This window comes from Cetorhinus maximus, chromosome 12 (genome assembly GCF_964194155.1).
Source record: "Cetorhinus maximus chromosome 12, sCetMax3.hap1.1, whole genome shotgun sequence".
NCBI classification, from domain to species: Eukaryota; Metazoa; Chordata; class Chondrichthyes; order Lamniformes; family Cetorhinidae; genus Cetorhinus; species Cetorhinus maximus.
In genome coordinates this window covers 106,595,125-106,621,562 of record NC_135890.1, presented here as the reverse complement: position 1 = coordinate 106,621,562, position 26,438 = coordinate 106,595,125, and the positions used below count along the sequence as shown (strand labels likewise).

The 26,438-nt window shown below is 43.4% G+C and overlaps 1 protein-coding gene across 1 annotated transcript in view; it reads left to right on the top strand.

Annotated features, from left to right (window-relative positions):
• Positions 1–26,438, top strand: part of LOC144687792 (uncharacterized) — a 270,728-nt gene that overhangs the window by 66,987 nt on the left and 177,303 nt on the right. Inside the window, exons 6-9 of the mRNA XM_078554296.1 lie at positions 4,806–4,871; positions 13,414–13,479; positions 16,435–16,491; positions 20,130–20,195. Of these exons, the coding sequence (XP_078410422.1) occupies positions 4,806–4,871; positions 13,414–13,479; positions 16,435–16,491; positions 20,130–20,195 (255 nt within the window). The remainder of the gene's footprint in view (positions 1–4,805; positions 4,872–13,413; positions 13,480–16,434; positions 16,492–20,129; positions 20,196–26,438) is intronic.

Sequence of the window (26,438 nt, the reverse complement as noted above, 5' to 3'; positions counted from 1 at the left end):
ATAGTGGGCCTCTCCTATAAGAAGTACAGGCAGCCTTTTAAGAAGTGCAGGACACTCGCGATATCGAGCCCTGTACTTATGCGTGCAGCCAATGTACACTGGAAGTAGTTTGGCTGCAAAAACGATCATATAAAGGAGTAGACATTACAAATTACCCCTGCTTCCTGCAACACAGCCAGTGAGTGTGGGGTAATTGCGTACGTGATCGAAACACCATTTTTCAGGGTTAGCTAATTTATTCCCCATTTACTTTCCAAAAACCTGTGATTTGTTTTGCATCTCTGAATTTCATTCTGAAGTGTAGTCAGTTTTGCTAAACAGAGGGTACTCTAGAAGTAAGTTGAAGAGAATATAACAACACAAGAAATAGGAGCAGGAGTAGACCATATGGCTCGTTGAACCTGCTCCATCATTCAATATGATCATAGCTGAACTTGAGCTTCAACTCCACTTTCCCGCTCCCCATATCCGTTGATTCCCTGAGTGACCAAAAAACTGTCTACTAGAGACTTAAATGTATTCAACAATGGAGCATCCACAACGCTCTGGGGAAGAGAATTCCAATGATTCACCACCCTTTGAGTGAAGTAATTTCTCCTCATCACAGTCGTAAATGATTGGCCCCTTACCTATGTTTGTGCCCCCTGTTATGACGTGGCAGATGATGTGTGTCAGGTGGATCAAATCCATGAGTGAAACTTGATCACGCAGTCACAACAGCTTTGCAATTTGTATTTTATTTTGAGATGCGTGCCCTGAATTCAGAAGTAATAAGTCTACCAAGATATCAGAGATTTTTAGAAAACTAAAGTAAACATTTATTAAAAAAAGAAAACATTTCAAGCACATATATAGATCTACAAATTACTACTATGATAACTCCTAAACCCCTAATTAATCTGGCTTCCAGTTACACCCCCATTAAAGCAGCGATAAAAAAATATAGATTTAAACAGATCCAGGCAAGCCAACACAATACCCTGGACAGTAGAATTCAAAGTGGCTTTTCCCAGCTTTGGTTTCTGTGGACAGCAGGCTTAATGCACAAGTACTAGAGGCTTTTCACACTTCTGGTACATCTTACAATTCCTTCCCTGACACATAGCCTCATTCTGCTTTATACAAGTTTCTCCTTTTTCATGTAAATCCCATTGTTTCCATATGCCTTTGGAACTCTACCTTTCTCTTAATATAAACCTTTTCATGGTGCTTATATTATCAGTAACTTTTGGGAAAAATAAGTGCACTGCTTGGCCTAGCTTCTCTGGCTAGGTGTAACACCCTACCATTCCTTTGAAATTCAAACTACCCTGATTTATCTAAAAATGCAAATTCTCTTCACCCCACATTCTAAGACTTCAGCCATATTTACGTTTTTAGCATTTCAAACCTAGCTTCTTTTGATGAGTCAAAGCCTCATCATTGGACCCTGGGATGTCAGGGTTGTCCTATTTAGAGAGCCTTTGCTGTAGCACCTCCATTGCAAGTATTACGTTTCTGAAATGTGGTGACCAAAACTACACACAGTATTCAAGATGTGGTCTCACCAAAACCCTAAAGAAATGTAGCAAGGCTTCTTTATCCCTGTACTCCAATGCCCTTGTGATAAAGGCCAACATGCGGTCCTAATTGCTGGCTGTTCCTGCATGCTAACGTTCTGCATTCCTTGTACAAGAATACCAAAGCCTCTTTGAACATCAAACTTTTGAGAAATATTCTAAATTTCTATTCTTACAACCAAAGTGAATAACTTCACATGTCCCTACATTATACTCCATCTGTCATCTTGTTGCCCACTCACTTAACCAGCCTTATATCTCTTTGCAGTCTCTCTGTGTCCTCCCCACAGCTTACCTTTCAACCTAGTTTGGTATCAGCTGCAAATTTAGATACATTACTCTCTGTCTTTTCACTTAAATCATTATTATAGATTATAAATAGCTGACGCCCCAACACTGATCCTTGCGACACTGAACTACTCACTGCCTGCCAACTTGAAAAAACCGTGTTTATGCTGACTCTCTGCTTTCTGTCCATTGACCAAATCCGCAATCCATGCCAATATATTATCCGCAACTCCATGAGCCCTTATCTTGCCTATTAGCCTTCTGTGTGACACCTTATCGAATGCCTTTTGGAAATTCAGACATACCAATCTACTGTTCCCCATTGTCTGTGCTACTAGTTACATCTTGAAAAAACTCTAATAAATTTGTCAAAAAGGATTTCCCTTCAGGATAACCATGTTGACTTGTTCTAACCATACTATATTTTTCTAAATGCATCGTTAAGACTTTCTTAATAATAAATTCCAGCATTTTCCCACCAACTGATTTCAGGCTAACTGGCCTGTAGTTCCCTGTTTTCTTTCTTCTTCCTTTCTTGAAAAGCGGTGTAACATTTACCAACTTCCAATCTGATGGGATCGTTCTGAATTTAAGTAATTTTGGAAAATTACAGCTAGCACATCCACTAACTCTGCAACTATCTCTTTTAGAACCCTAAGGTGTAGGCCTTTAGACCCTGGAAATTTGTCGGATTTTAGTCCCTTAAGTTTCTGCAATACATTTTTCTCTGCTGATATTAATTTTTAAAAATTTTCTCACTCTTTTTAGCCCCTGTTACCATCTATTTCTAGTAGAAAGTTGTGTTACCATCTATTTCTGGCAGAAAGTTGTGTTACCGTCTTTTTCTGGTAGAAAGTTGATGATCAAAGAGTTGTGAAGACACAAAAAATATTTGTTCATTGTCCCTGCCATTTCCTCATTCCCTATGGTAATTGCTGGTGTCTCTGATTTTAGGGGACCAGCATTTAATTTAGATACTCTCCTCCTTGTGATATAAATATAAAAACAGATTGCAAGATTATTCATATTTCTGGCTAGGTTACTGTCATTTTATTTTTTCCTTTTTTATCTACTTTTTGATGATGCTCGAACATTCCCAATCCTCAGACTTGCTACTGTTTTTGCAACATTTTAAGCCTCTCCTTTTAATCTAACACTATCCTTAACTTCCTGAGTGAGCCACAGATGGGTCTTTATTGTTGAGTTTTTATTTTTCAGTGGAATGTATTTTTGTTGAACATTTTGAATTGTTTCTTTAAATGGTTCGCACTGTTTATTTAACTCCATACCTTTGAGTCTATTTTACCCAACTCTCCCCTTATACCTATATAATTGGCTTTGTTTAAGTTTAAGATTCTTGGTAGTGCGTGGAGTATGCTACTTTCAAACTTAACAGGGAATTCAGTGGTATTATGATCAATATTGCCCAGTGGACCTTTTAGTGTGACATTACGAATTAACTCTGCTTCATTATACAATACTAGATCTAAGTTAGCTTTAGCCCTAGTCTGTTTCACAATGTACTGCTCTAAGAAACTTCACAAAAACTTTCTACAAGCTCATTTCCTGGACCACTCTTGCCAATGTGATTGTCCCAGTCTATATAGAAATTAAAACCCCCCACAAATACTTATTGCCTTTGTAACAATCTCAAATAATTTCTTGTTTAATGCTCTGTCCAACCATGTAACTACTGTTAGGGGGCCTATAAACTACTCCCACTAGTGTTTCATGACTCTTGCTATTCCTAATTTCCACCCACATTGATTCTACTCAATGATCTTCTGTGGCCAGATTCTTTCTCACTTATGTCCTTATGTCATCCCTTACTAACAGTGCTACCTGTCCTCTATGTCCTTTTGTCTGTCTTCCCAAAATATTGTTTACCCTGCAATATTTATTTCCCAACCTTGATTACCTTATAACCTTGTCCCTGTAATGGCGTTAGCTCTAAATCATTTACCTGTATTTTTGCTGCTAGTTCATCTATCTTATCGCAGATGCTTCGTGCATTCAGATAAAGAACCTTTAATTTCATTTTATACTTATATTCCCTGCAGTGATCTTGTTCGCTGATGTATAGTTTTTTGTTAAACGCTCTGTCCCTTGTGCCATGGCCAGTCCGCTCATCCATCTTGCGGTCCTTCTCCTCATCCGCACAGGTAGCAAGCACCTCTACCTGTTGGTCAAAGTCTGGGACTGATGCTCCTCCAACACTACATGCTGATTTCCCATACCTGCCTGACTTGCAGTCACACTCTCCTGTCCCTGACCGTTGACCAACTCTAAAGTTCTGCCTATCCTAAAGGGTGTAACTGCCTCCTGGAACAAATCCCCTCCTTCTTGATGCCTCACAATGTATGCAACTCAAACTCCAGCTCAGCAACACGTGAGCCAAAGTTGTGCAAGTTGCAGACGGTTACTGCAGATATGGTTCTCTGGGATTGCAGTGCATTCCACAGATTCTCAGATTCTGCAGTCACGGCACACCATTAGGCTTGCCTTTTCAGTCGAACCTTACTTATGTAACTAGTCAATCGGTTAATTTATACAGCTAAAGTAGTAGAAAGGTGCACTCTCCTAGCTTGGAGAAAAAGGAAGAAAATTCACTTACTACTGGAGGTTAAAAGAAAAGTAGAAAAAGGAGTACCTCTTTCCTCTTTTTCCCCCCTCTGCAACGAATTCCCATGTGAGCCAAGTTGCCAACTATTTAATCTGCCCACGTCTCCCTCCTGCGGTGTCTCCTCTCCGTGCATTCCCTTACTCTGTGAATATGCTAGTAATGAAAACTGTTGACATGGACACTATTATTTGATATGCTTCCTCTCATTTTCAATGAACATTTGTTTAATATATTTCCTCCAACCTTTATGCTCTTTTGTCTTAAGTAAACAAGGGAAAATTTTTCAAAAAAGAGAAGAAATAAAATATGATGAATATTATTTAAATATATTTCAGATGAGAATGGTGTGAAGAGAAAGGATACTCAGTCCACACAGCAAGAATTTTTGTCTTCATCGTCAGGTATGCATTCATTATTCTTAGTTTTATTTCATTAAAATGTCATTATCTGGCAACTTTTGTTTGCTGTTTATACGTAATTTGACTGCCACGTGTGATTGCACTTCAAAAATTAGATCGTTGTCTATGATGTGATTTACGATATTCTGAGATTATGAAAGACACATTACTTGATCTGATCTGGCCTAGCAGCATCTGTGGAGCGAGAAACAGAGTTAATGTGAATAGTGGTGGACAACTAAGCAACTCACTGGGGGAGGAGGCTCCACAAATATCCTCATCCTCAATGATGGGGAAGCCCAGCACATCATCGCAAAAGATAAGACTGAAGCATTTGCAAGAATCTTCAGCCAGAAGTGCCGAGTGGATGATCCATCTCGGCCTCCTCCTGAGGTCCCCAGCATGACAGATGCCAGTCTTCAGCCAATTCTGTTCACTCCACGTGATACCAAGAAACAGCTGAAGGCACTGGATACTGCAAAGGCTATGGGCCCTGACAATATTCCGGCAATAGAACTGAAGACTTGCGCTCCAGAACGTGCTGCATCCCTAGCCAAATTGTCCTAGTACAGCTACAACACTGGCAACCACCAGACAATGTGGAAAATTGCCCAGGAATGTCCCATCCACAAAAAGCAGGACAAATCTAACTTGGCCAATTACTACCCCATCAAACTACTCTCTTATCAGTAAAGCGATGGAAGGGGTTATCAACAGTGCTATCAAGCGGCACTTGCTTAGAAATAACCTGCTTAAAGTTTGGATTCCGCCAGGATCACTCAGCCCCTGACCTCATTACAGCCTTGGTTCAAAAATGGACAAAGGAGCTGAACTCCAGAGGTGAGGTGAGAATGACTGCACTTGACATCAAGGCAGCATTTGACCATGTGTGGAGGTCAATCATCTCAGTTCCAGGACATCACTGCAGGAGTTCCTCAGGGTGGTGTCCTTGACCCAACCATCTTCAGCTGCTTTATCAATGACCTTCCTTCCATTATAAGATCAGAAGTGGGGATGTTCGCTGATGATTGCACAATGTTCAGTGCTATTTGCAACTCCTCAGATACCGAAGCTCTCCATGTCCAAATGCAGCAGGACCTGGACAATATCCAGGCTTGGGCTGACAAGTGGCAAGTAACATTTGCGCCACACAAGTGGCGGGCAATTACCATTCGCAACAAGAGAGAATCTAACCATTGCCTCTCGACATGCAATGGCATTACCACTGCTGAAGCCTCCAAATCCTCGGGGTTACCATTGATCAGAAACTGAACTTGACTAGCCATATAAACATGGTGGGTACAAGAGCAGGTCAGAGGCTAGGAATCCCATGTCAAGTAGCTCACCTCCCAACTCCAAAAGCATATCCACCAACTACAAGGCACAGGTCAGGATTCTGATGGAATACTCTCCACTTGCCTGGATGAGTGCTGCTCCAACAACTCAAGAAGCTTGGCACCATCCACAACAAAGCAGCTACTTAATTGGCACCCCATCCACAAACATTCACTCCCTCCATCACTGACGAACAGCGGCAGTAGTGTTTGCCATCTATAAAATGCACTGCGGTAACTCACCAAGGCTCCTTAGATAGCACCTTCCACCCCACGACCACTTCCAACTCGAAAGACAAGGGCAGCAGATGCACGGGAGTACCACCACCTGGAAGTTCCCCTCCAAGTCACTCACCATCCTGACTTGGAAATATATTGCTGTTCCTTCACTGTCACTAGGCCAAAACCCTGAAACTCCCTCACTAACAGCACTGTGGGTGTATTTACAGTTGAAGAAGGCAGCTGATCACCACCTTCTCAAGGGAAATTAGGATGGGCAATAAATGCTGTTCTAGGCAGCAATGCCCACATCCCATGAATTAAAAATCAGAAAAAAATGCCTCATGATGATATGACTGCATCTGCATGAGTGGGATACTTGAAATAGATACCTCCAAAATCCAGACCTGGGCCAAACAAGGCTGTGTGATATCCCCATATCGTTGACAATCTGCATGACAGCCGTTATTCAGCTCATCAAAGCTCAACTGCCCTCTGCTGGCAGCATTCAATATCATCTCAATGGAAAACTTTTTAACCCCAGTCGCCTCCATGCCAAAACTAATCTGACTATCGATACATGACCTGTAGTTTCGGGATATCTGCAGTGTCATCACGCACTCTGCAGCAAGCCACCCTTGATCTCTTGGTAGGACCCTAGGAAGCATAGATGATCAGACGGACCTTGGTGTGCATGTCCGTAGATCCCTGAAGGCAGCAGCTCAGGTAGAAAAGGTGGTTCAGAAGGCATATAGGATACTTTCCTTTATTAGCTGAAGCATAGAATATAAGAGCAGGGAGGTTATGTTGGAGCTGTATAAAATGCTAGTTAGGCCACAACTGGAGTAGTGTGTGCAGTTCTGGTTGCCACACGATAGGAAAGATGCGATTGCTCTGGAGAGGGTGCAGAGGAGATTCACCAAGATCTTGCCTGGGCTGGAGCGTTTCAGCCATGAAGAGAAACTGGATAGGCTAGGGTTGTTTTCCTTAGAGCAGAGAAGGCTGAGGGGGTATCTGATAGAGATATACAAAATTATGAGTGGCATAAATAGGGTAGATAGGAAGGAAACTTTTCCCTTTAGAGGAGGTGTCAATAACCAGGAGCATAGATTTAAGGTAAAGGGCAGGAGGTTTAGAGGGGATCTGAGGAAAGAATTTCTCACCCAGAGGATGGTTGGAATCTGGAACACACTGCCTGAGGGGGTGGTAGAGGCAGGAACCCTCACAACATTTAAGAAGTATTTAGACGAGCACTTGAAACATCTCTCTCATACAGGGCTACAGGCCAAGTGCTGGAAAATGGGATTAGAATAGATAGGTGCTTGATGGCCGGCACAGACTAGATGGGCCGAAGGGTCTGTTTCTGTGCTGTGCTCTATGACTCTTCAAATCTGCATACAGTAAACTGGATCCGTCCTTGAATATTGTCAAAACAAAACTCCTATATTAACCCACAACTGGTTGGAAACTTTATAGAGGTGATGGGGGCCTTGGCCGCCGACTGATAAGCTGGTGAGAGACCCATGCTGCCTTCTTTGGGGGAATCCCACTAAATTGCAAGCCAATCAAGCAAGTAAGAGATCATTTGGCGGAACAGGAACCTGTGGCGGGAAGTACTATCTGCCTAGAAGTGCCACTGGGGATGCAGTGGCTGCTGTGGGAAATACTCCCATTTGAGGCCCAGGATCGCAGAATGCCCCAGTCCACAGTTAAGTGAGGATGGGAGGGATTTCACGGGGTTGGTGTTGTGGGAAAGGGAGTTGGCAGCAAGGAGAGGCCTGTACTGCCCGCCCCCGTCCCCGATGCTGGTTTCCTCGATCAGTCACTGAGTGCCTTTGAATGAGGAACCTCTCATTGGAAAGGTCAAGCACCTGCACAGATTCTCTTGTGGTATTCCCTATGTGGCGACAGGCCCACCTGCGGGTGATTTACTGCCATCCATGGACCTTGCTGCCGTGGACTTAACCGGAGTGGAGACAAGACGGTGTCAGGATCTGGACCAATCACCATCCTGCTGGATTAAATGTCTTCCCCGCCTCCCAATTTGCCATGGGGGAGGGCATAAAATACCATCCCTAATCAGTCAAATATTCCACCTCCCGTATATGTTGAAGGAGAGACTCTGTAATATGTTGAGCACTCTGTGTACCTTGGCAGTCACCTCTCTCAAAAGGCCACCATTGATGAGGAGATCCAACACTGGCACACCATTAGGCTTGCCTTTTCAGTCGAACCTTATTTATGTAACCAGTCAATTAGTTAATAATTTCTGCAGCTAAAGTAGTAGAAAGTTGCACTCTCCTAGCTTGGAGAAAAAGGAAGAAAATTCACTTACTGCTGGAGGTTGAAAAAAAAGTAGAAAAAGGAGTACCTCTTTCCCCTCTATCCCCCCCTCTGCACCGAATTCCCACGTGAACCAAGTTCCCAACTATTTAATCTGCCCACGTCTCCCTCCTGCGTTGTCTCCTCTCCGTGCATTCCCTTACTCTGTGAATATGCTGGTAATGAAAACTGTTGACATGGACACTATTATTTGATATGTTTCCTCTCATTTTCAATGAACATTTGTTTAATATATTGTTTCCTCCAACCTTTATGTTCTTTTGAAAAGTCTAAAGTAAACAAGGGAAAATTTTTCAAAAAGGAGAAGAAACAAAATATGATGAATATTATTTAAATATATTTCAGATGAGAATGGTGTGAAGAGAAAGGAAGCTCAGTCCACACAGCAAGAATTTTTGTCTTCATCGTCAGGTATGCATTCATTATTCTTAGTTTTATTTCATTAAAATGTCATTATCTGGCAACTTTTGTTTGCTGTTTATACGTAATTTGACTGCCACGTGTGATTGCACTTCAAAAATTAGATCGTTGTCTATGATGTGATTTACGATATTCTGAGATTATGAAAGACACATTACTTGATCTGATCTGGCCTAGCAGCATCTGTGGAGCGAGAAACAGAGTTAATGTGAATAGTGGTGGACAACTAAGCAACTCACTGGGGGAGGAGGCTCCACAAATATCCTCATCCTCAATGATGGGGAAGCCCAGCACATCATCGCAAAAGATAAGACTGAAGCATTTGCAAGAATCTTCAGCCAGAAGTGCCGAGTGGATGATCCATCTCGGCCTCCTCCTGAGGTCCCCAGCATGACAGATGCCAGTCTTCAGCCAATTCTGTTCACTCCACGTGATACCAAGAAACAGCTGAAGGCACTGGATACTGCAAAGGCTATGGGCCCTGACAATATTCCGGCAATAGAACTGAAGACTTGCGCTCCAGAACGTGCTGCATCCCTAGCCAAATTGTCCTAGTACAGCTACAACACTGGCAACCACCAGACAATGTGGAAAATTGCCCAGGAATGTCCCATCCACAAAAAGCAGGACAAATCTAACTTGGCCAATTACTACCCCATCAAACTACTCTCTTATCAGTAAAGCGATGGAAGGGGTTATCAACAGTGCTATCAAGCGGCACTTGCTTAGAAATAACCTGCTTAAAGTTTGGATTCCGCCAGGATCACTCAGCCCCTGACCTCATTACAGCCTTGGTTCAAAAATGGACAAAGGAGCTGAACTCCAGAGGTGAGGTGAGAATGACTGCACTTGACATCAAGGCAGCATTTGACCATGTGTGGAGGTCAATCATCTCAGTTCCAGGACATCACTGCAGGAGTTCCTCAGGGTGGTGTCCTTGACCCAACCATCTTCAGCTGCTTTATCAATGACCTTCCTTCCATTATAAGATCAGAAGTGGGGATGTTCGCTGATGATTGCACAATGTTCAGTGCTATTTGCAACTCCTCAGATACCGAAGCTCTCCATGTCCAAATGCAGCAGGACCTGGACAATATCCAGGCTTGGGCTGACAAGTGGCAAGTAACATTTGCGCCACACAAGTGGCGGGCAATTACCATTCGCAACAAGAGAGAATCTAACCATTGCCTCTCGACATGCAATGGCATTACCACTGCTGAAGCCTCCAAATCCTCGGGGTTACCATTGATCAGAAACTGAACTTGACTAGCCATATAAACATGGTGGGTACAAGAGCAGGTCAGAGGCTAGGAATCCCATGTCAAGTAGCTCACCTCCCAACTCCAAAAGCATATCCACCAACTACAAGGCACAGGTCAGGATTCTGATGGAATACTCTCCACTTGCCTGGATGAGTGCTGCTCCAACAACTCAAGAAGCTTGGCACCATCCACAACAAAGCAGCTACTTAATTGGCACCCCATCCACAAACATTCACTCCCTCCATCACTGACGAACAGCGGCAGTAGTGTTTGCCATCTATAAAATGCACTGCGGTAACTCACCAAGGCTCCTTAGATAGCACCTTCCACCCCACGACCACTTCCAACTCGAAAGACAAGGGCAGCAGATGCACGGGAGTACCACCACCTGGAAGTTCCCCTCCAAGTCACTCACCATCCTGACTTGGAAATATATTGCTGTTCCTTCACTGTCACTAGGCCAAAACCCTGAAACTCCCTCACTAACAGCACTGTGGGTGTATTTACAGTTGAAGAAGGCAGCTGATCACCACCTTCTCAAGGGAAATTAGGATGGGCAATAAATGCTGTTCTAGGCAGCAATGCCCACATCCCATGAATTAAAAATCAGAAAAAAATGCCTCATGATGATATGACTGCATCTGCATGAGTGGGATACTTGAAATAGATACCTCCAAAATCCAGACCTGGGCCAAACAAGGCTGTGTGATATCCCCATATCGTTGACAATCTGCATGACAGCCGTTATTCAGCTCATCAAAGCTCAACTGCCCTCTGCTGGCAGCATTCAATATCATCTCAATGGAAAACTTTTTAACCCCAGTCGCCTCCATGCCAAAACTAATCTGACTATCGATACATGACCTGTAGTTTCGGGATATCTGCAGTGTCATCACGCACTCTGCAGCAAGCCACCCTTGATCTCTTGGTAGGACCCTAGGAAGCATAGATGATCAGACGGACCTTGGTGTGCATGTCCGTAGATCCCTGAAGGCAGCAGCTCAGGTAGAAAAGGTGGTTCAGAAGGCATATAGGATACTTTCCTTTATTAGCTGAAGCATAGAATATAAGAGCAGGGAGGTTATGTTGGAGCTGTATAAAATGCTAGTTAGGCCACAACTGGAGTAGTGTGTGCAGTTCTGGTTGCCACACGATAGGAAAGATGCGATTGCTCTGGAGAGGGTGCAGAGGAGATTCACCAAGATCTTGCCTGGGCTGGAGCGTTTCAGCCATGAAGAGAAACTGGATAGGCTAGGGTTGTTTTCCTTAGAGCAGAGAAGGCTGAGGGGGTATCTGATAGAGATATACAAAATTATGAGTGGCATAAATAGGGTAGATAGGAAGGAAACTTTTCCCTTTAGAGGAGGTGTCAATAACCAGGAGCATAGATTTAAGGTAAAGGGCAGGAGGTTTAGAGGGGATCTGAGGAAAGAATTTCTCACCCAGAGGATGGTTGGAATCTGGAACACACTGCCTGAGGGGGTGGTAGAGGCAGGAACCCTCACAACATTTAAGAAGTATTTAGACGAGCACTTGAAACATCTCTCTCATACAGGGCTACAGGCCAAGTGCTGGAAAATGGGATTAGAATAGATAGGTGCTTGATGGCCGGCACAGACTAGATGGGCCGAAGGGTCTGTTTCTGTGCTGTGCTCTATGACTCTTCAAATCTGCATACAGTAAACTGGATCCGTCCTTGAATATTGTCAAAACAAAACTCCTATATTAACCCACAACTGGTTGGAAACTTTATAGAGGTGATGGGGGCCTTGGCCGCCGACTGATAAGCTGGTGAGAGACCCATGCTGCCTTCTTTGGGGGAATCCCACTAAATTGCAAGCCAATCAAGCAAGTAAGAGATCATTTGGCGGAACAGGAACCTGTGGCGGGAAGTACTATCTGCCTAGAAGTGCCACTGGGGATGCAGTGGCTGCTGTGGGAAATACTCCCATTTGAGGCCCAGGATCGCAGAATGCCCCAGTCCACAGTTAAGTGAGGATGGGAGGGATTTCACGGGGTTGGTGTTGTGGGAAAGGGAGTTGGCAGCAAGGAGAGGCCTGTACTGCCCGCCCCCGTCCCCGATGCTGGTTTCCTCGATCAGTCACTGAGTGCCTTTGAATGAGGAACCTCTCATTGGAAAGGTCAAGCACCTGCACAGATTCTCTTGTGGTATTCCCTATGTGGCGACAGGCCCACCTGCGGGTGATTTACTGCCATCCATGGACCTTGCTGCCGTGGACTTAACCGGAGTGGAGACAAGACGGTGTCAGGATCTGGACCAATCACCATCCTGCTGGATTAAATGTCTTCCCCGCCTCCCAATTTGCCATGGGGGAGGGCATAAAATACCATCCCTAATCAGTCAAATATTCCACCTCCCGTATATGTTGAAGGAGAGACTCTGTAATATGTTGAGCACTCTGTGTACCTTGGCAGTCACCTCTCTCAAAAGGCCACCATTGATGAGGAGATCCAACACTGGCACACCATTAGGCTTGCCTTTTCAGTCGAACCTTATTTATGTAACCAGTCAATTAGTTAATAATTTCTGCAGCTAAAGTAGTAGAAAGTTGCACTCTCCTAGCTTGGAGAAAAAGGAAGAAAATTCACTTACTGCTGGAGGTTGAAAAAAAAGTAGAAAAAGGAGTACCTCTTTCCCCTCTATCCCCCCCTCTGCACCGAATTCCCACGTGAACCAAGTTCCCAACTATTTAATCTGCCCACGTCTCCCTCCTGCGTTGTCTCCTCTCCGTGCATTCCCTTACTCTGTGAATATGCTGGTAATGAAAACTGTTGACATGGACACTATTATTTGATATGTTTCCTCTCATTTTCAATGAACATTTGTTTAATATATTGTTTCCTCCAACCTTTATGTTCTTTTGAAAAGTCTAAAGTAAACAAGGGAAAATTTTTCAAAAAGGAGAAGAAACAAAATATGATGAATATTATTTAAATATATTTCAGATGAGAATGGTGTGAAGAGAAAGGAAGCTCAGTCCACACAGCAAGAATTTTTGTCTTTAACGCCAGGTATGCATTCATTATTCTTAGTTTTATTTCATTAAAATGTCATTATCTGGCAACTTTTGTTTGCTGTTTCTATGTAATTTGACTGCCACGTGTGATTGCACTTCCAAAATTAGATCGTTGTCTATGATGTGATTTACGACATTCTGAGATTATGAAAGGCACAGTACTTGATCTGATCTGGCCTAGCAGCATCTGTGCAGAGAGTTAATGTTTTGAGCCCGTATGACCGTTCTTCAGAGCTAGAACTGCTGAATTTTTCCAGCATTTTCTGTTTTTATTTCAGATTTCCAGCATCCGCAGTATTTTGCTTTTAACTTGACCTGACCTGTTGTTTGGTACTGTATGCATACTATACAGGCATGCAAGATTCATTGACTCAGTAAATTACCAGGCTCTGTGGATTGTGCTTCAGAGATTTGGATGTAGGAGAAACTTCCGACACATTCTTCCAATGGGGAGATGTTAGCTTAGTGGTATTGGCACTGGACTAGTCATCCAGACGCCCATCCAGCTCAGCCTTCTTCAAACGGTGGCATTGAGTGTTTGACAGCAAAGCCTTCTGCATGTCAGCAAAACTCCTAGTGTACAGAGCATTTGTGATCACCACACTCCTGTACTGACGTGAGACCTTGACCGGAACGCATAAGAGTGCTAGAGAAATTTAATCAGCAATGCTGCTCGCTCATCCTCCAGTTGCAATGGGGGAACATCGAACAAACACTAGTGTCCTTCTTGAAGCCAGTTCTATGAGTATTCACGCAACTTCCTGTAAAATCAGACTCAATGTGCTGGACACTGCCTGGATGGCCGAAAAGCATCCCCTCAGCCAGGCCTTGTTTTCTCATCCTCAAATGACCAACATTTCAAGGGAGTCCAAAGGACACACTTCAAAGATACTCTGAAGCTCTCTTTGAATTATGGCAGCATTGACATAAATGACTGGGAGGAGCTTGCCACCAATTATCCAGAATGGTGACAAGTTGTCCATGAAACTGCATCACACTTTTAGTCACAAAGGCTTAGAATGGATGCAGAGAATGATAGAAAAGGAAACAAATCCTGCAGTCCGGATTCCGCTACCTCGTGGGATATCCTGCCTCATGTACCCAAAGACCTGCAGGTCGAGAATCGGCCTGATCAGTCACGTGAAGACACATGGCAGATGCTTGCAGCCCTGAGTAGACGCCATCCTCGAATTGAAGGACAGTTGATGATGAGTATGCATAGTATTCTGCAGTTTCACTGAAGGCTGCTAATCATAAAACCAGTTGGAACAGGTGTAGGTGATTTTTTTTTTTCCCTCAAGTTTGTTCCGTCACTCAGTGAGTTTATGGCTTAACTGTGACCTAACTGTACCCTAGCCTCTAAAATTTGCGCAGTGTCAGCATCTGAGTTAGTGAGTGTGATTGTAGCATTGATTGACAGTGCCTGTTCATCTGCAGTATCCTCTACCTCTTCCTCAACTGACTGAGGAGGTTCCACTTCTTGAACATGTGAAATGAAAGAGGAATTAGTATGGGTTGTGGTGAGGCAAGCGGAGAACTAAAAAATACAACAGCAACATACTGCAGATATTGGAAATCAGAATTATAAACAGAAAATGCTGTTAATACTCAGCAGGTCAGGCAGCATCTGTGGAGAGAAACAGAGTTAACATTTCAGGTCAATGACCCTTCATCAGGACCAATCAAGGGTCATCGACCTGAAACCAGAACTAAGAACTGTCTGCTTCCAGCAGTTACAGCATCTCACTCAGAGGTGATTGGGGGATAAAGGAGATGTAAGATGAGAGAAAGAGGATGAAGTCCGCAGATATCCTCTTCACCATTACTTCAGTCCTGCTGTGGCCAGAGCCTTAGCGGTGCCCTTTCTCATGATGGCTGGTACTGTTCCCCTATGTCAACTGAAACACGCAGGTGCTTTGTCCTCCTGCACATTTTTGCTGCCGCCTGCTGTTGTGCAATGCATTCTCCTGGAAGAGAGAGGGGAGTGTGTGAGTCAGTGTCCTGCAATATGTTTGTGTGATGTTGGTGTTATGGTTTAATAGCTGCTAGTATGTGCATCCTGTGACTTGTGGCTGTAAGACTTGCGTATGTGAGGATCAGGTAAAGCACTTAAATTGGAGGTGGATTAGAGATGAACTCACTCATCTTGAAAACTCTTATGAGGTTTTTACAATTCTTCCTGTTCTTGGCACAACACACGTGGCATAGACCACCAGAACTGGTCATTCTCATTGCTTCCTGAGCATCTGTTTGGCAGGACCTCTTTCTCAATTCAGATACAGGACATCTATTCTTCTTTCCACCTCTTCCACTACGACCTCCAGTGCAGTCATAAAAATTTTGGTGCACACTCTCTGTCATGTTCAGCTAATGTGTGAGAATGCAGATTCAGTTTTCAGATAATTTCCTCACCACTTCTCGCAGCCACAGTGGACCTCTCCTATAAGAGACCTCTCCTATAAGGCATGCTGGCCACTCGTGATACCAAGCCCTTTGCTTATGCATACGACCAATGTGCAGTGTGAGTAGAGTGGCTGCACTGGGCAATTATGTAAAGGAGCAGGCAGCACAAATCTCTCGTACTTCCTATAACCCAACAAATGGGTGTGGGTTAATTGCAGTCACAATGCCTTCACCATTTTTTCAGGATTAGCCAATTTTTTCCCCATTAGCTTTCCAAAAATCTGTGATTTGTTTTGCAGCTCTGAATTTCAATTTATTGATTATTAAGTGCAGTCAGTTTTGCTAAACAGAGGGAACTGTAGAAGAATCTAGAAGTGAACATGCTGGGGATGAATACTGATGATGTGGATGCTGTGTTATTTCATGACTTTTCTCTGATTTTCAATGAACCATTGTCTATTGTATTTTTTCCTCCAATCCTTACACACTTTTGAAAAAAGTAGGGAAAACAAAAAGTAGATCTCAATATGATTTAAATGTATTTCAGATGTGGATGAAGTTATGAAATCTCAATCTACATATCGAGAATATTTGCTTTCATCAGGTGTGTTACTAACATTGTTAAATTAATTTCACTAAAATGTCAATATCTGGTAAGATATTTGTTGCTGATTGTTGCAATTTGGCTGCCACAAATGACTGCATTTTAAAAATGAAATTCATTGGTTGTGATGCGTGTTACACCATCCCGAGATCATAAAAAACATGACATAACCATACATGATCTGATCTGTTGTTCTGTGTAGTATGCAGAGTGTTCAGCAATTTCATGAAAGGCTGCTAATTATAAAACTAGTAATGACATGGGAACGGGAGTAGGCAGTTAAGCCCCTTGTGTTTGTTCCACCATTCAATGAGATTAAGGCTAATCTGTGACCTAACTCTATCCTAGCCTCCAAAATTCACGCAGTGTCAGTATCTGAGCGGATTGCTATGATTGTAACATTACGTGATAACGTCTCTTCACCTCCAGTATCTGCTTACCCTTTCTTAACTAACTGAGAAGGTTCCAGTTCTTGGGCATACAAAATGAAAAAGGAACCAATGTTGGGTTGTGGTGAGGCGAGAGGAACAGGAGTAGGCATATTATCTCCACCTGGTTGTTTTGCAATTCAGTGAATTCTTGGTTGATACGTGACCTAACTCCATAAACCCGCCTTTCCCCTGCACACATTGATAGATTTTTGTAAACAAAAAGTATTAATCTAAGCTTTCATACTAGCAATTGGTTAACCATCAGTTCCCATTTACAGAAGAGAGTTCCAAGCTTCTGCCACCCTTTTTATGTAGATGTGTTTCATAATTTCATTCCTGAAATGTCTGGCTCAACTTTTAGTTTCTGCCTCTCATTCCGATAGTTCCCAACCAGTTGAAATAGTTATATATTTACCCTACCAGTTCCCCTTAACAGCTTGAAAACATTGATCAATTCACCCTTTAACCTTATAAGTTCTAGGCAATATAATCATAGTTGTGTAATCTTTCCACATAATTTCACCTTTCGAGTCCAGATGTCATTTTGATAAATCTGGTGCTGCAATCAACGTGGTGAAACAGCTTCCACAGTGATATTAAATAGGGAATTTCAGGATTTTTACATAGTAACGATGAAAGAATGAGTAATTTTCATGTCAGAATCATGTGTGACTTGGAGGGGAATTTGGAGGTGGTTGTGTTCCCATCCAAGTGCTTCCCATGTCCTTCTAAATGGTAGAGGTCACGCATTTGGGAGGTGCTGCCAAAGATAACCTTGGACCTTGCTGCAGTATATCTTGTATCATGGAACCCCATTGTCTGAAAAATTTGATAAAGTCATCAAGATGGTGGTTGAAAGAAAGTCCAGTAGACATTATTTACTTTGACTTCCAGGAAGCTTTTGATAAGGTTTCAGAAAAAAGCATTTCTGTAAGAGTGAAGTATCTGTTATTAATCATAATATATTGAGCTGGATTGAGATCTCGCTGGAAGGCCATAGACGAAAATAGTTGTCAATTGTTTTTGATCTTTTGCAGACTGGTCACCAAGGGTGTCCTGCAGGGATCAGTATTGCGACTTCTCCTCTTTACTGTTTTTATTAATGATCTAGATGTAGATCTTGGGGCTGGGCACAATTTCCAACTTTGCAAATGATACCAACATCTGTGTGAGTGTCAGGACTGTAGATGATTCTTGATTTGTTCAGGAAGGCCTTGATGTACTGGGGAATTTGGCTTGACTGGCAAATGATGTTTAAATTGGAGATGCATGGTATTATGCATGTTGGCAAGGTGAATGATCAGTATACATACAGCCTTTAAGGAAAAGCATTGAAGGTGGAAAAAGAAAGACATCCAGGTGTTCTCGTGCATAGATTGCGAAAGGTTCAAGAGAAATACCATAACTGATAGCTAGAGCTAATAGGATGTTGGGGTGCATTGTTAGGACAATTAATTATTTATGACTCTAAGACCAAGTGTATAATTTTGTTCTTGGTTAAAAATACCGTGTCCCATTTTGTACTCCTTACTTGGTGGGTGATATTGAAGCTTTGAAAAGGATGCAGATGAGGGCCACTATTTTAGCTTCCCCTTTAAAGCATTTTTTTTTATCAAGGTAGGCACCTTAGTTATCAAGAGCTTAGGCTCTACACTTTGGAGAAGTGTAGATTTAGGAGTAATCTGATTGAAGCTTAGAAGATAATGAAGGGATTAAATTGTGCGAGTTCACAATTCAAGTCTTTCTTTAATTAAATAGCATAGGGAGGACTAGTGGTTACAATTTTAAGTTGTATAATGCCAGATGTAGGTTAGATGTCAGGATGTGATTCTTTTCTCAGAATAGTGGATCTCTGAAATAGGGTGCCTGCCCAGGTGTTGGATGGTGATTTACTCATACCTTCAAACTGGAGATGAGCCTGTTTCTAGCTGGGACAGAGATCTCCTCTTCCAAAAGGTACTTAGGTATGCAAAGAATTATCAGGGACAAATTTATCTTCTGGCCTTGCTTCGATCGCCATGGATGGAGTCAGAGAGGAGTTCCCCAGATTTTTCTTGCCCACATGGTCCTGGATTATTATCTGCTTTTTTGCCTCTCCTAGGAAATCACATGATTTTGGGTGGGGTGAAAAGTGAAACTTCTAGAGAAATTACACGAACGGCTAAAAATGTCCACCATTGGCTTTTGCAGAGTTTCTGCTGAAGTTACAGCAGAAGACCAGGAGAATCCTAATGAAATTCTTCCCAATCCAGTTTTCTGTTGGTTTTATCTGGACTTTGAACTGAAAATATTGTTTTCCCGAAAACTCTTAGCTTTGTTTTCCAGCTCTGACTTTCAATTCCTTCTGATTTTGAAGCATAGCCAGTTTTACTAAGTTGGTGCACTAAAGAGAGAAACTGGAAGAGAACACACTAGGGGCAGAATTTTACATTCGGCGTGCAGACACCTGCCCGACACACCAGAATGTAATATGACGCGCCACGACGTCAGGCGTGTGTCGCGCTGTCTTGCGATATTTCGTTTGGCAAGCTCGCGCCGGAGTCGGCTGCATGCCAGCCGATAATTGAAAGGCCTATTAAGGCCATTAACGAACTAATTAACTTCAAATTTAAGCTGCCCTTGAACCTAACGGTTGGCGGGGAGGCCAAAAGGCCAAACAGCCTTTACATTTTTTAGGAAACCTCATCCACGAGTGGATGAGGTTTCCTAAAACTATTAAAAATTAAATAAAAATTTTCTTTTGCCATTAAAAACATGTCACAGCTCATGTGACAGAGTCACATGAGGGGACATGTTTCATTAAATTTTTAATGTCTTTAATAATTTTTTAAAAAAGCACTTCAATCTCCCTGAGGCAGCTCTGTGCCTCAGGGAGATTGAAGCGCTGTTTCGCAAGCATGCGCGAAAGAGCACTGGACCCGACTCTCCCTCCTCCCCCTGCTCGCACAGGTAGCGCTCAGTGCTACCGCTCGTGATCCACGCTGGGCGGGCCTTAATTGGACCAATGTAAAACCCTGGCACAAGAATAAATGCTGCTGACATGGTTGTTGCATTATTTTGCATTTCTTCTCTGACTTTTGATGAATCGTTGCCTTTTATAGTTTTGTTCCAATATTTACACACTTTGAAAAGTCCAAAATTAACATGATAACATTTTTCAATAGATATAAACAATAGATGTCAAAATATGATTTAAATATATTTCAGATGTGGAAAATAGTCAGAGGAAGGAAGCTCTACCTGTAAAGCAAGAATCACCTCCTTTAGCATCAGGTATACTATCAACATTGTTAATTACATTTCATTAAAATGTGACTGGCTGGTTATATATCTGCTGCTGTTTGTCTGCAATTTGCCTTTGCAACAGTGGTTACATCTCAAAAAAGTAATTCAATAGCTGTGAAATACTTTGGAATTGTATAAGTGCAATGGCTGTGAACTTGTATTCTGTAGCATGGCTGGTGCCAGCACTATGGAAACCCTGAACTCAAAAATTGGTGGCTAGAATGCTTTTGGCCACCTCCAGTGTGGATGGCATGGCGTGTCTAGACTGATAGGGCGGTAGTGTGGGCATACCATGCAAATGCTGGAATCATGCAGAGTGGGCAGATTGTGACCTCAAACAACTCCTAATGCCAATTTAGCACACTGTTCTGCTATTTTGTACTACTAAGCTCCGTTAGCGCCCGCTCTCAAACAACCTAAGCTTAGCAAAGACTTTGCTGCTTGAGGGACCTCTGCCCCACTAAGCATTCTTTCAAGGATCATCTTCCAACTTCCAGATGTAGTGCTTTTGATTATCTTTTGCTGGTGCAGAGTTAATATCCTGTGTTATTGAAGGATTTTTGAAACTTTGAATTTTCAATGAGGCGGTGGTAGATCTTGATAGGGAGGTCAGAGGAGTTGGAAGGCCTGTCAGAGACAATCTGTTCCAGTAATAGGGGTTATCCCTTTTGGGCTGCAGCATGATTTGAGATGGAGGACAGGCAACAGAGAGGGGAATGACTGCGATGAGAGAAGAAGAGGAGAAGAAAGTGGAGGCATCTGGGACCTGTTTGCTCCAGGCAAGCTATTCATGAGCAGATACCCTAACTGTGGTTTCCCTGAGATGCTACCCTCACGTCATAGTTGCTCCACAATTTCCTACCTTTCAATTCATCTGCTACATACTGTCATAGTGTCCACTTGACCAAAATCCTGAAATAAAAGCCACTAAGAAAAAACAGCAACAACCTGTATTTACATAACACCTTTAATAAAATAAAGCCTCCTAAGGTGTTTCACAAGCATTATCAAAATAAATTTGGCCCATATAAGGAGATGTCAGGCCAGATGATCAAAAGCTTGGTCAAGTAGATGGGTTTTAAGGAGAGTGTCTTAAAGGAGAAAGAGAGGTAGAGAGTGGAAAGATTTGGTGGAGGGGAAGAATCCCAGGGCCCTTGGCAGCTGAAGGCATGGCCACCAATGATGGAGCAATTAAAATCGACAGTGCTCCATAGGGCTGAATTGGCAGACTGTAGAGATTTTAAGGAGGGGTAAAGCTGAAGGAGATCACAGATAAAGGAGGGTTGAGGCCGTGGAGGGATTTAAAAACAAGGATGAGATGCTTTAGAAAGAGGATTCGCATAACTGGCAGGCAATGTGGGTCAGCAGGCACAAGAGAGATGGGTGGTGGGACTTGGTGCAAGTAAAGGACACGGCCAGCAAAGTTTTGAATGACCTCAAGTTTGCATAGGGTAGAACTCTTGAAGCCAGCCAGAAGTGCATTGGAATATTCAAGTCTAATAGTAACCAAGGCATAGATAAGAGTTTCAGCAGGAGATAAGCTGAGGCAAGTGCATAGTCAGGCAGTGTTACAGAGGTGGGAATAAGTGGTTTTAATGTTGGTGAGGAATGTGGTAGGAATCTCTTCTCGAGATCAAATATAACACCAAGATTGTGAACTGTGTGTCTCAGCCTCAACAATTGCAAGAGAGAGAGGCTTGGAGTTGGCAAGGGAACAGTGTTTGTGACAGGGATTGAAGATGGTGACTTCTGATTTCCCAGTATTTATTTGAAGGAAATTTCTACTTATCCAGTACTGGATGTTGGATAAGCAGTCTGACAGTTTCAGGACAGTGGATGGATCATGAGAGTTGGAGGTGAGATAGAAGAGCTGGATATCATCTGCATAAATGTAGAAATTAACACTGTGTTTTTGGATGGTGTCATGGAGGGACAGCATGTAAATGAGAAATAAGAGGGGGCAGGGATAGATGTAATAGTGCTGGAATGAGAATAGAATTCATTTCAAGCTATGACCTGGCAATGACTAGATAGATAAGAATGGAGTCAGGTGAGTGCCATCCTAACCAAATGGGTCAGTGCTGGAGCAGAATTTTGTGGTCGACCATTTCAAAGGCTGCACACAGGATGAGAGGATGAGGAGGGTTAGTTTACCTTATACATAGTCAACTAGTATGTCATTTGTGACTTTGATAAAGAACTGCTTCGGGACAATGTGAGGGGTAGTAGCTTGATTGTAAGGATTCAAGCATGAAGTTGTGAGCAAGATGAAAATAGATTTGAGAGGCGCCAGTAGTTCAACGTCTTTGGAGATGAATGGAATGTTGGTAATGACAATAGCTTGCAAGGACAAGAGGGATCAAGCTTTTTTGAGGAGACGGGTGATAGTGACAGATTTGAAAGAGAGGGTAACAGTACCTGAGGAGAGGGAACTGTTAGTAATATCAGCTAACATGGGAGCCAGGAAGGGAAGTTGGGTTGTCAGCAGTTTAGCACGAGTAGGTTCCAGAGAACAAGAGTTGGGTCTCATCAACAAGATGAACTCAGAGAGGTCATAAGGAAAGACCGGAGAGAAACTAGAGAAAGATGCAAGTTCAGGGCTAAGGCAGGATGGAATCTTCTAAAAAGTTAGGCCCAATGTGCTAGGGGAAGGGAGGAAAACGTTAGGTGGAAACTGAATGGATGTTCTCAAACTTTGTAACAATAAGTTTTTGAGCTCCTTGCTTAACTGTGGGAAATGAAAGTGGAGGAGGCAGGGAGGGTGGTTTAAGGTGATGCTTTGTGGAGGAAAATAGAAGCTGGGGGGTTACCTTTGTCTTCCTGGATAATCTTTGAACAGTTTTGATGATGGAGAGCAAGACCCAATAATGCTTTACAGAATCCAGCCAGATCTGACAGTGAATGTTGAAATCAGTTTTCTGCCAAAGAAATTCAAACCTGTGATCCGTAGACTTAAGGGAGTAAAGCTGGGGTTACAGTCTAGCTGTGGGTGAGACAGTGGAATAGTTTTAGTGGGGACAAGGATATCCAATGACAGGAGTCAGGGTGTGAATATGATAAATGAGTAGCTGCAGAAATCTTATGATGAATCATTGGCCAAAGGCCAGATAGTTGGAAATTTGAAACCGCAATGTTTATCGACTTGAGAGGGAATTTTTTCCAGGTGTGAACACGGAAAGAAATGGGATAGGCAGGGGGAATGTGGGTACAGAGCAGTATAAGGATGAGTACAGAGATTGCCTTATCAAGATAGTTACGATGGGAAGGTGAGGCTATGTGTGGCAACAAGGTTGAGAGGGTGGATAGGACAGTTTATATTGGAAGGAAAGAAGGGCAGTAAACTCATAAGAGAGAGCAAGAGAGTTGTGATGGAGTATGAAGATAAGAAGTCTGAGGGAGGAAAGCAAAGAAGACATCTCTGTGACAAACTTGGAGTGATACATGACAAATATTTTAAAAGACATGTAGGAGGCACTGATTTTTTTAACGTTTACAGTGAAGTCCCGCCGCTGAGGCTGAAAGTGGGAGCTGATCCCACTTCAGTCGGTAGTGGGACCTGGGGTGCATATTTGTGCCGGAAGCCAAATGAGAAGCTGCTGCTGAGCCTGCCCAGCCCCAAGAACTGCTGGTCCAATTAGAGGGCCAGCAGCCTGAGCAGCACCACTGTTAGTGGAGAGATGTCAATGTGGTTGGGGGAAGCCAGGCAGGCAGGCCCTGGTGTTCTCGGAGGGGAGGGATCATGAAGCACCGGTGGCATCATTGCTGCGAGGGCTGCTGGTGTCATGGGCCATGTCGCTTCAATCGTGCTCTCCTTTTCTCACATGCTCGCTGCTTCCTTCCCACTCCCTGACCCTTTCGTTTGCCGCTTTCCTCCTGCTCCCTGACCCTTTCACTTACTGCTTTCCTCCCGCTCCCTGACCCTCTCTCTCCCTCCCACTCGCAGCTTTCTCTCACTCACTCATACCCTCCCTCTTGCCACACCAATTCCAGGCCCTCGCTCACATCGAGCGTTCAGGAGAGGGAAGCAGCGGGTGAGAGGTAGAGGGGGGATCAGAGAGCAGGAGAGTTGGGGAGGGTCGGAAAGTGGGGAGTGGGAGGAAGCGGCAGTTGAGAGGGTTGGGAAGCAGGAGGGTTAGGGAAGTAGGCGATGAGTCAGGAGAGGCATCGAATTGGAGGGTCTGGGAGGGAAATGACAAGGCAGGAGAAGCTGCGAGCTGGAGGTGGGATGTAGCTAAGCTGAGCTAAGGTTGGAGCTAAGTTGAAAGTACTATAAATTATTAAGAGTTAATGAGGTTCAAGTTAGGTTCAAGGCAGCCAATAGGTTTTGAATGTAAAAACAAGTCAGCAACAAACCTATCCTAATTATATGTTTTCTCATGGGAAAGTGATTTTCATTTAGCATGTTTTTGTTTCGCAAAAGGGATTTCTGTAATCTGTTGGGAGGACAGATTGCTGGGCCAGTGTAACAGACTGCATGCCCCTTTGAGCACTGGTTTATGCAGCTTAGATGGCAGCAATCTGAGCCTGCATGGCACCAAACATGGCTCTTGCGACTTCAGTCAGAGCTTCCACTGCAACACTTGAGACGTTGGGTGGCTTCTGCTTGTGCTGCAATGGAAGCTGAGACATCGGCCACCAAATGTTACAGCATAGCTAGAACCAAAAGTGCTGTCTTGGAGTTGGCTCTCAGATCCACACTGAAAAGGACTGGCACCAAGCTTTATGTGAAGCCCTGTGCCAAATTGGAGTTCAGCCTCCTCCATGCATGTTGACTGTGACAAGAGGCTCTGTGGCAGACCTGCCTAATGTACCAAGTATCTTGGTGTGCATGCCCATCAACATTCTCTTGTATGTTGCCCCATCAAGCCTTCATCTGAGTCCTTTGCAGGAGAATTTGTCTCTGACCTTGCCCTCAGTGAGCTGGCACATGAACTAGCCTTTCTCTCTGGCCTGGCTTCAGCTCACTCATGCCTGCTGACTCGTCATGTGCTGATCCCCTTGAAAGTTTGCACCATGCCTTTATCTGAGGTGTACAGAGGAAGCGCCAGTGGGAAAATGGAGAATTATTACCAACAGCTGAACCCAAAAACAAACAAAAGCTAAATGGAAGCAAAGGTAATGATCTGAAATTGTTGAACTCAATGTTGAGTCTGGGATGTTAAAAAGAGCCTAATCAGGTGTCTGATCATGTTAGCGCTTCTTCATCCAAGGTCTGGCATAGCTTTCAGCCTTCATGCAAAGGCTGCAGTGGCTGGCCTAGTGGCAGTACTTGGGTAACAGAAAGCAGAAAGGGAGGGTTGGGTGGTGGAAGAGTGGATGGGTTGACAAGCAAAAGATCCACAAGTATCAAAAACAGAAAATGCTGAAAAACCTCAGCAAGCCTAGCAGCACCTGTGGAGAGAGAAACAGAGTTAACGTTTCAAGTCTATGACCCTTCTTCAGAGCTTCTTCTGATCCATAGGTATGCCAACTTTAGCTTGTACTTCATGTCAGATAGCAGGATAAGGGTGAGGTGGGATTTGAAAAGTGACATAAGGCAGAAGCATATGTCATCTAGAACGTTCTCAGCAATGCTGTATGCTACAATTCCAGGATGCAGAGCACCGTCTCCTCCAGGGGCTTAGTCGATGCAGATGAACTTGTACCCCGCTATAGTTCTCTGGTGCTCCCTACAGTTATGGGTCATCTTGTCCTGTAAGAGAGAGGGAAGATTTCCTGTGAGCGTGCTGCAATATATTAGGGTGATCAGCTTGCGGGAGGCATGTGGAAGCTGTAAGATGTGGATTGAGGCTGGCAGCCTTTGTATGTGTATAAGGGTGAGGTGGAGTATATTAATTAAAACAGAGAATGTTGGAAATAGTCAGCAGGTCTGATGGCATCTGTGTAGATGGGAATAGAGTTATCATTCCAGGTCAATTACCTTTCATCAGAACTGGAAAAAGCTAAGAGATGTAACAGGTTGAATAGGATGAGTCATCCTCCACCTTCAATTCAAAGCCACCAAACACACCTTCCCTCCCCTTTCAGCATTCTGAAGAGACCATTCCTTCTGTAACTCCTCTATTCTTCTATCACCCTCAGTACCCCTCCCCTTCCCTTGGTACCTTCCCATGCAAGTTCAGGAGATACAACATCTGCCTTTTTACCTCTGCTCTTCCTACTGTTCTAAGCCCAAAACACTCCTTTCAGGTGAAGCAGTGATTTTCTTCTACTCCTTTCAATTTAGTGTGT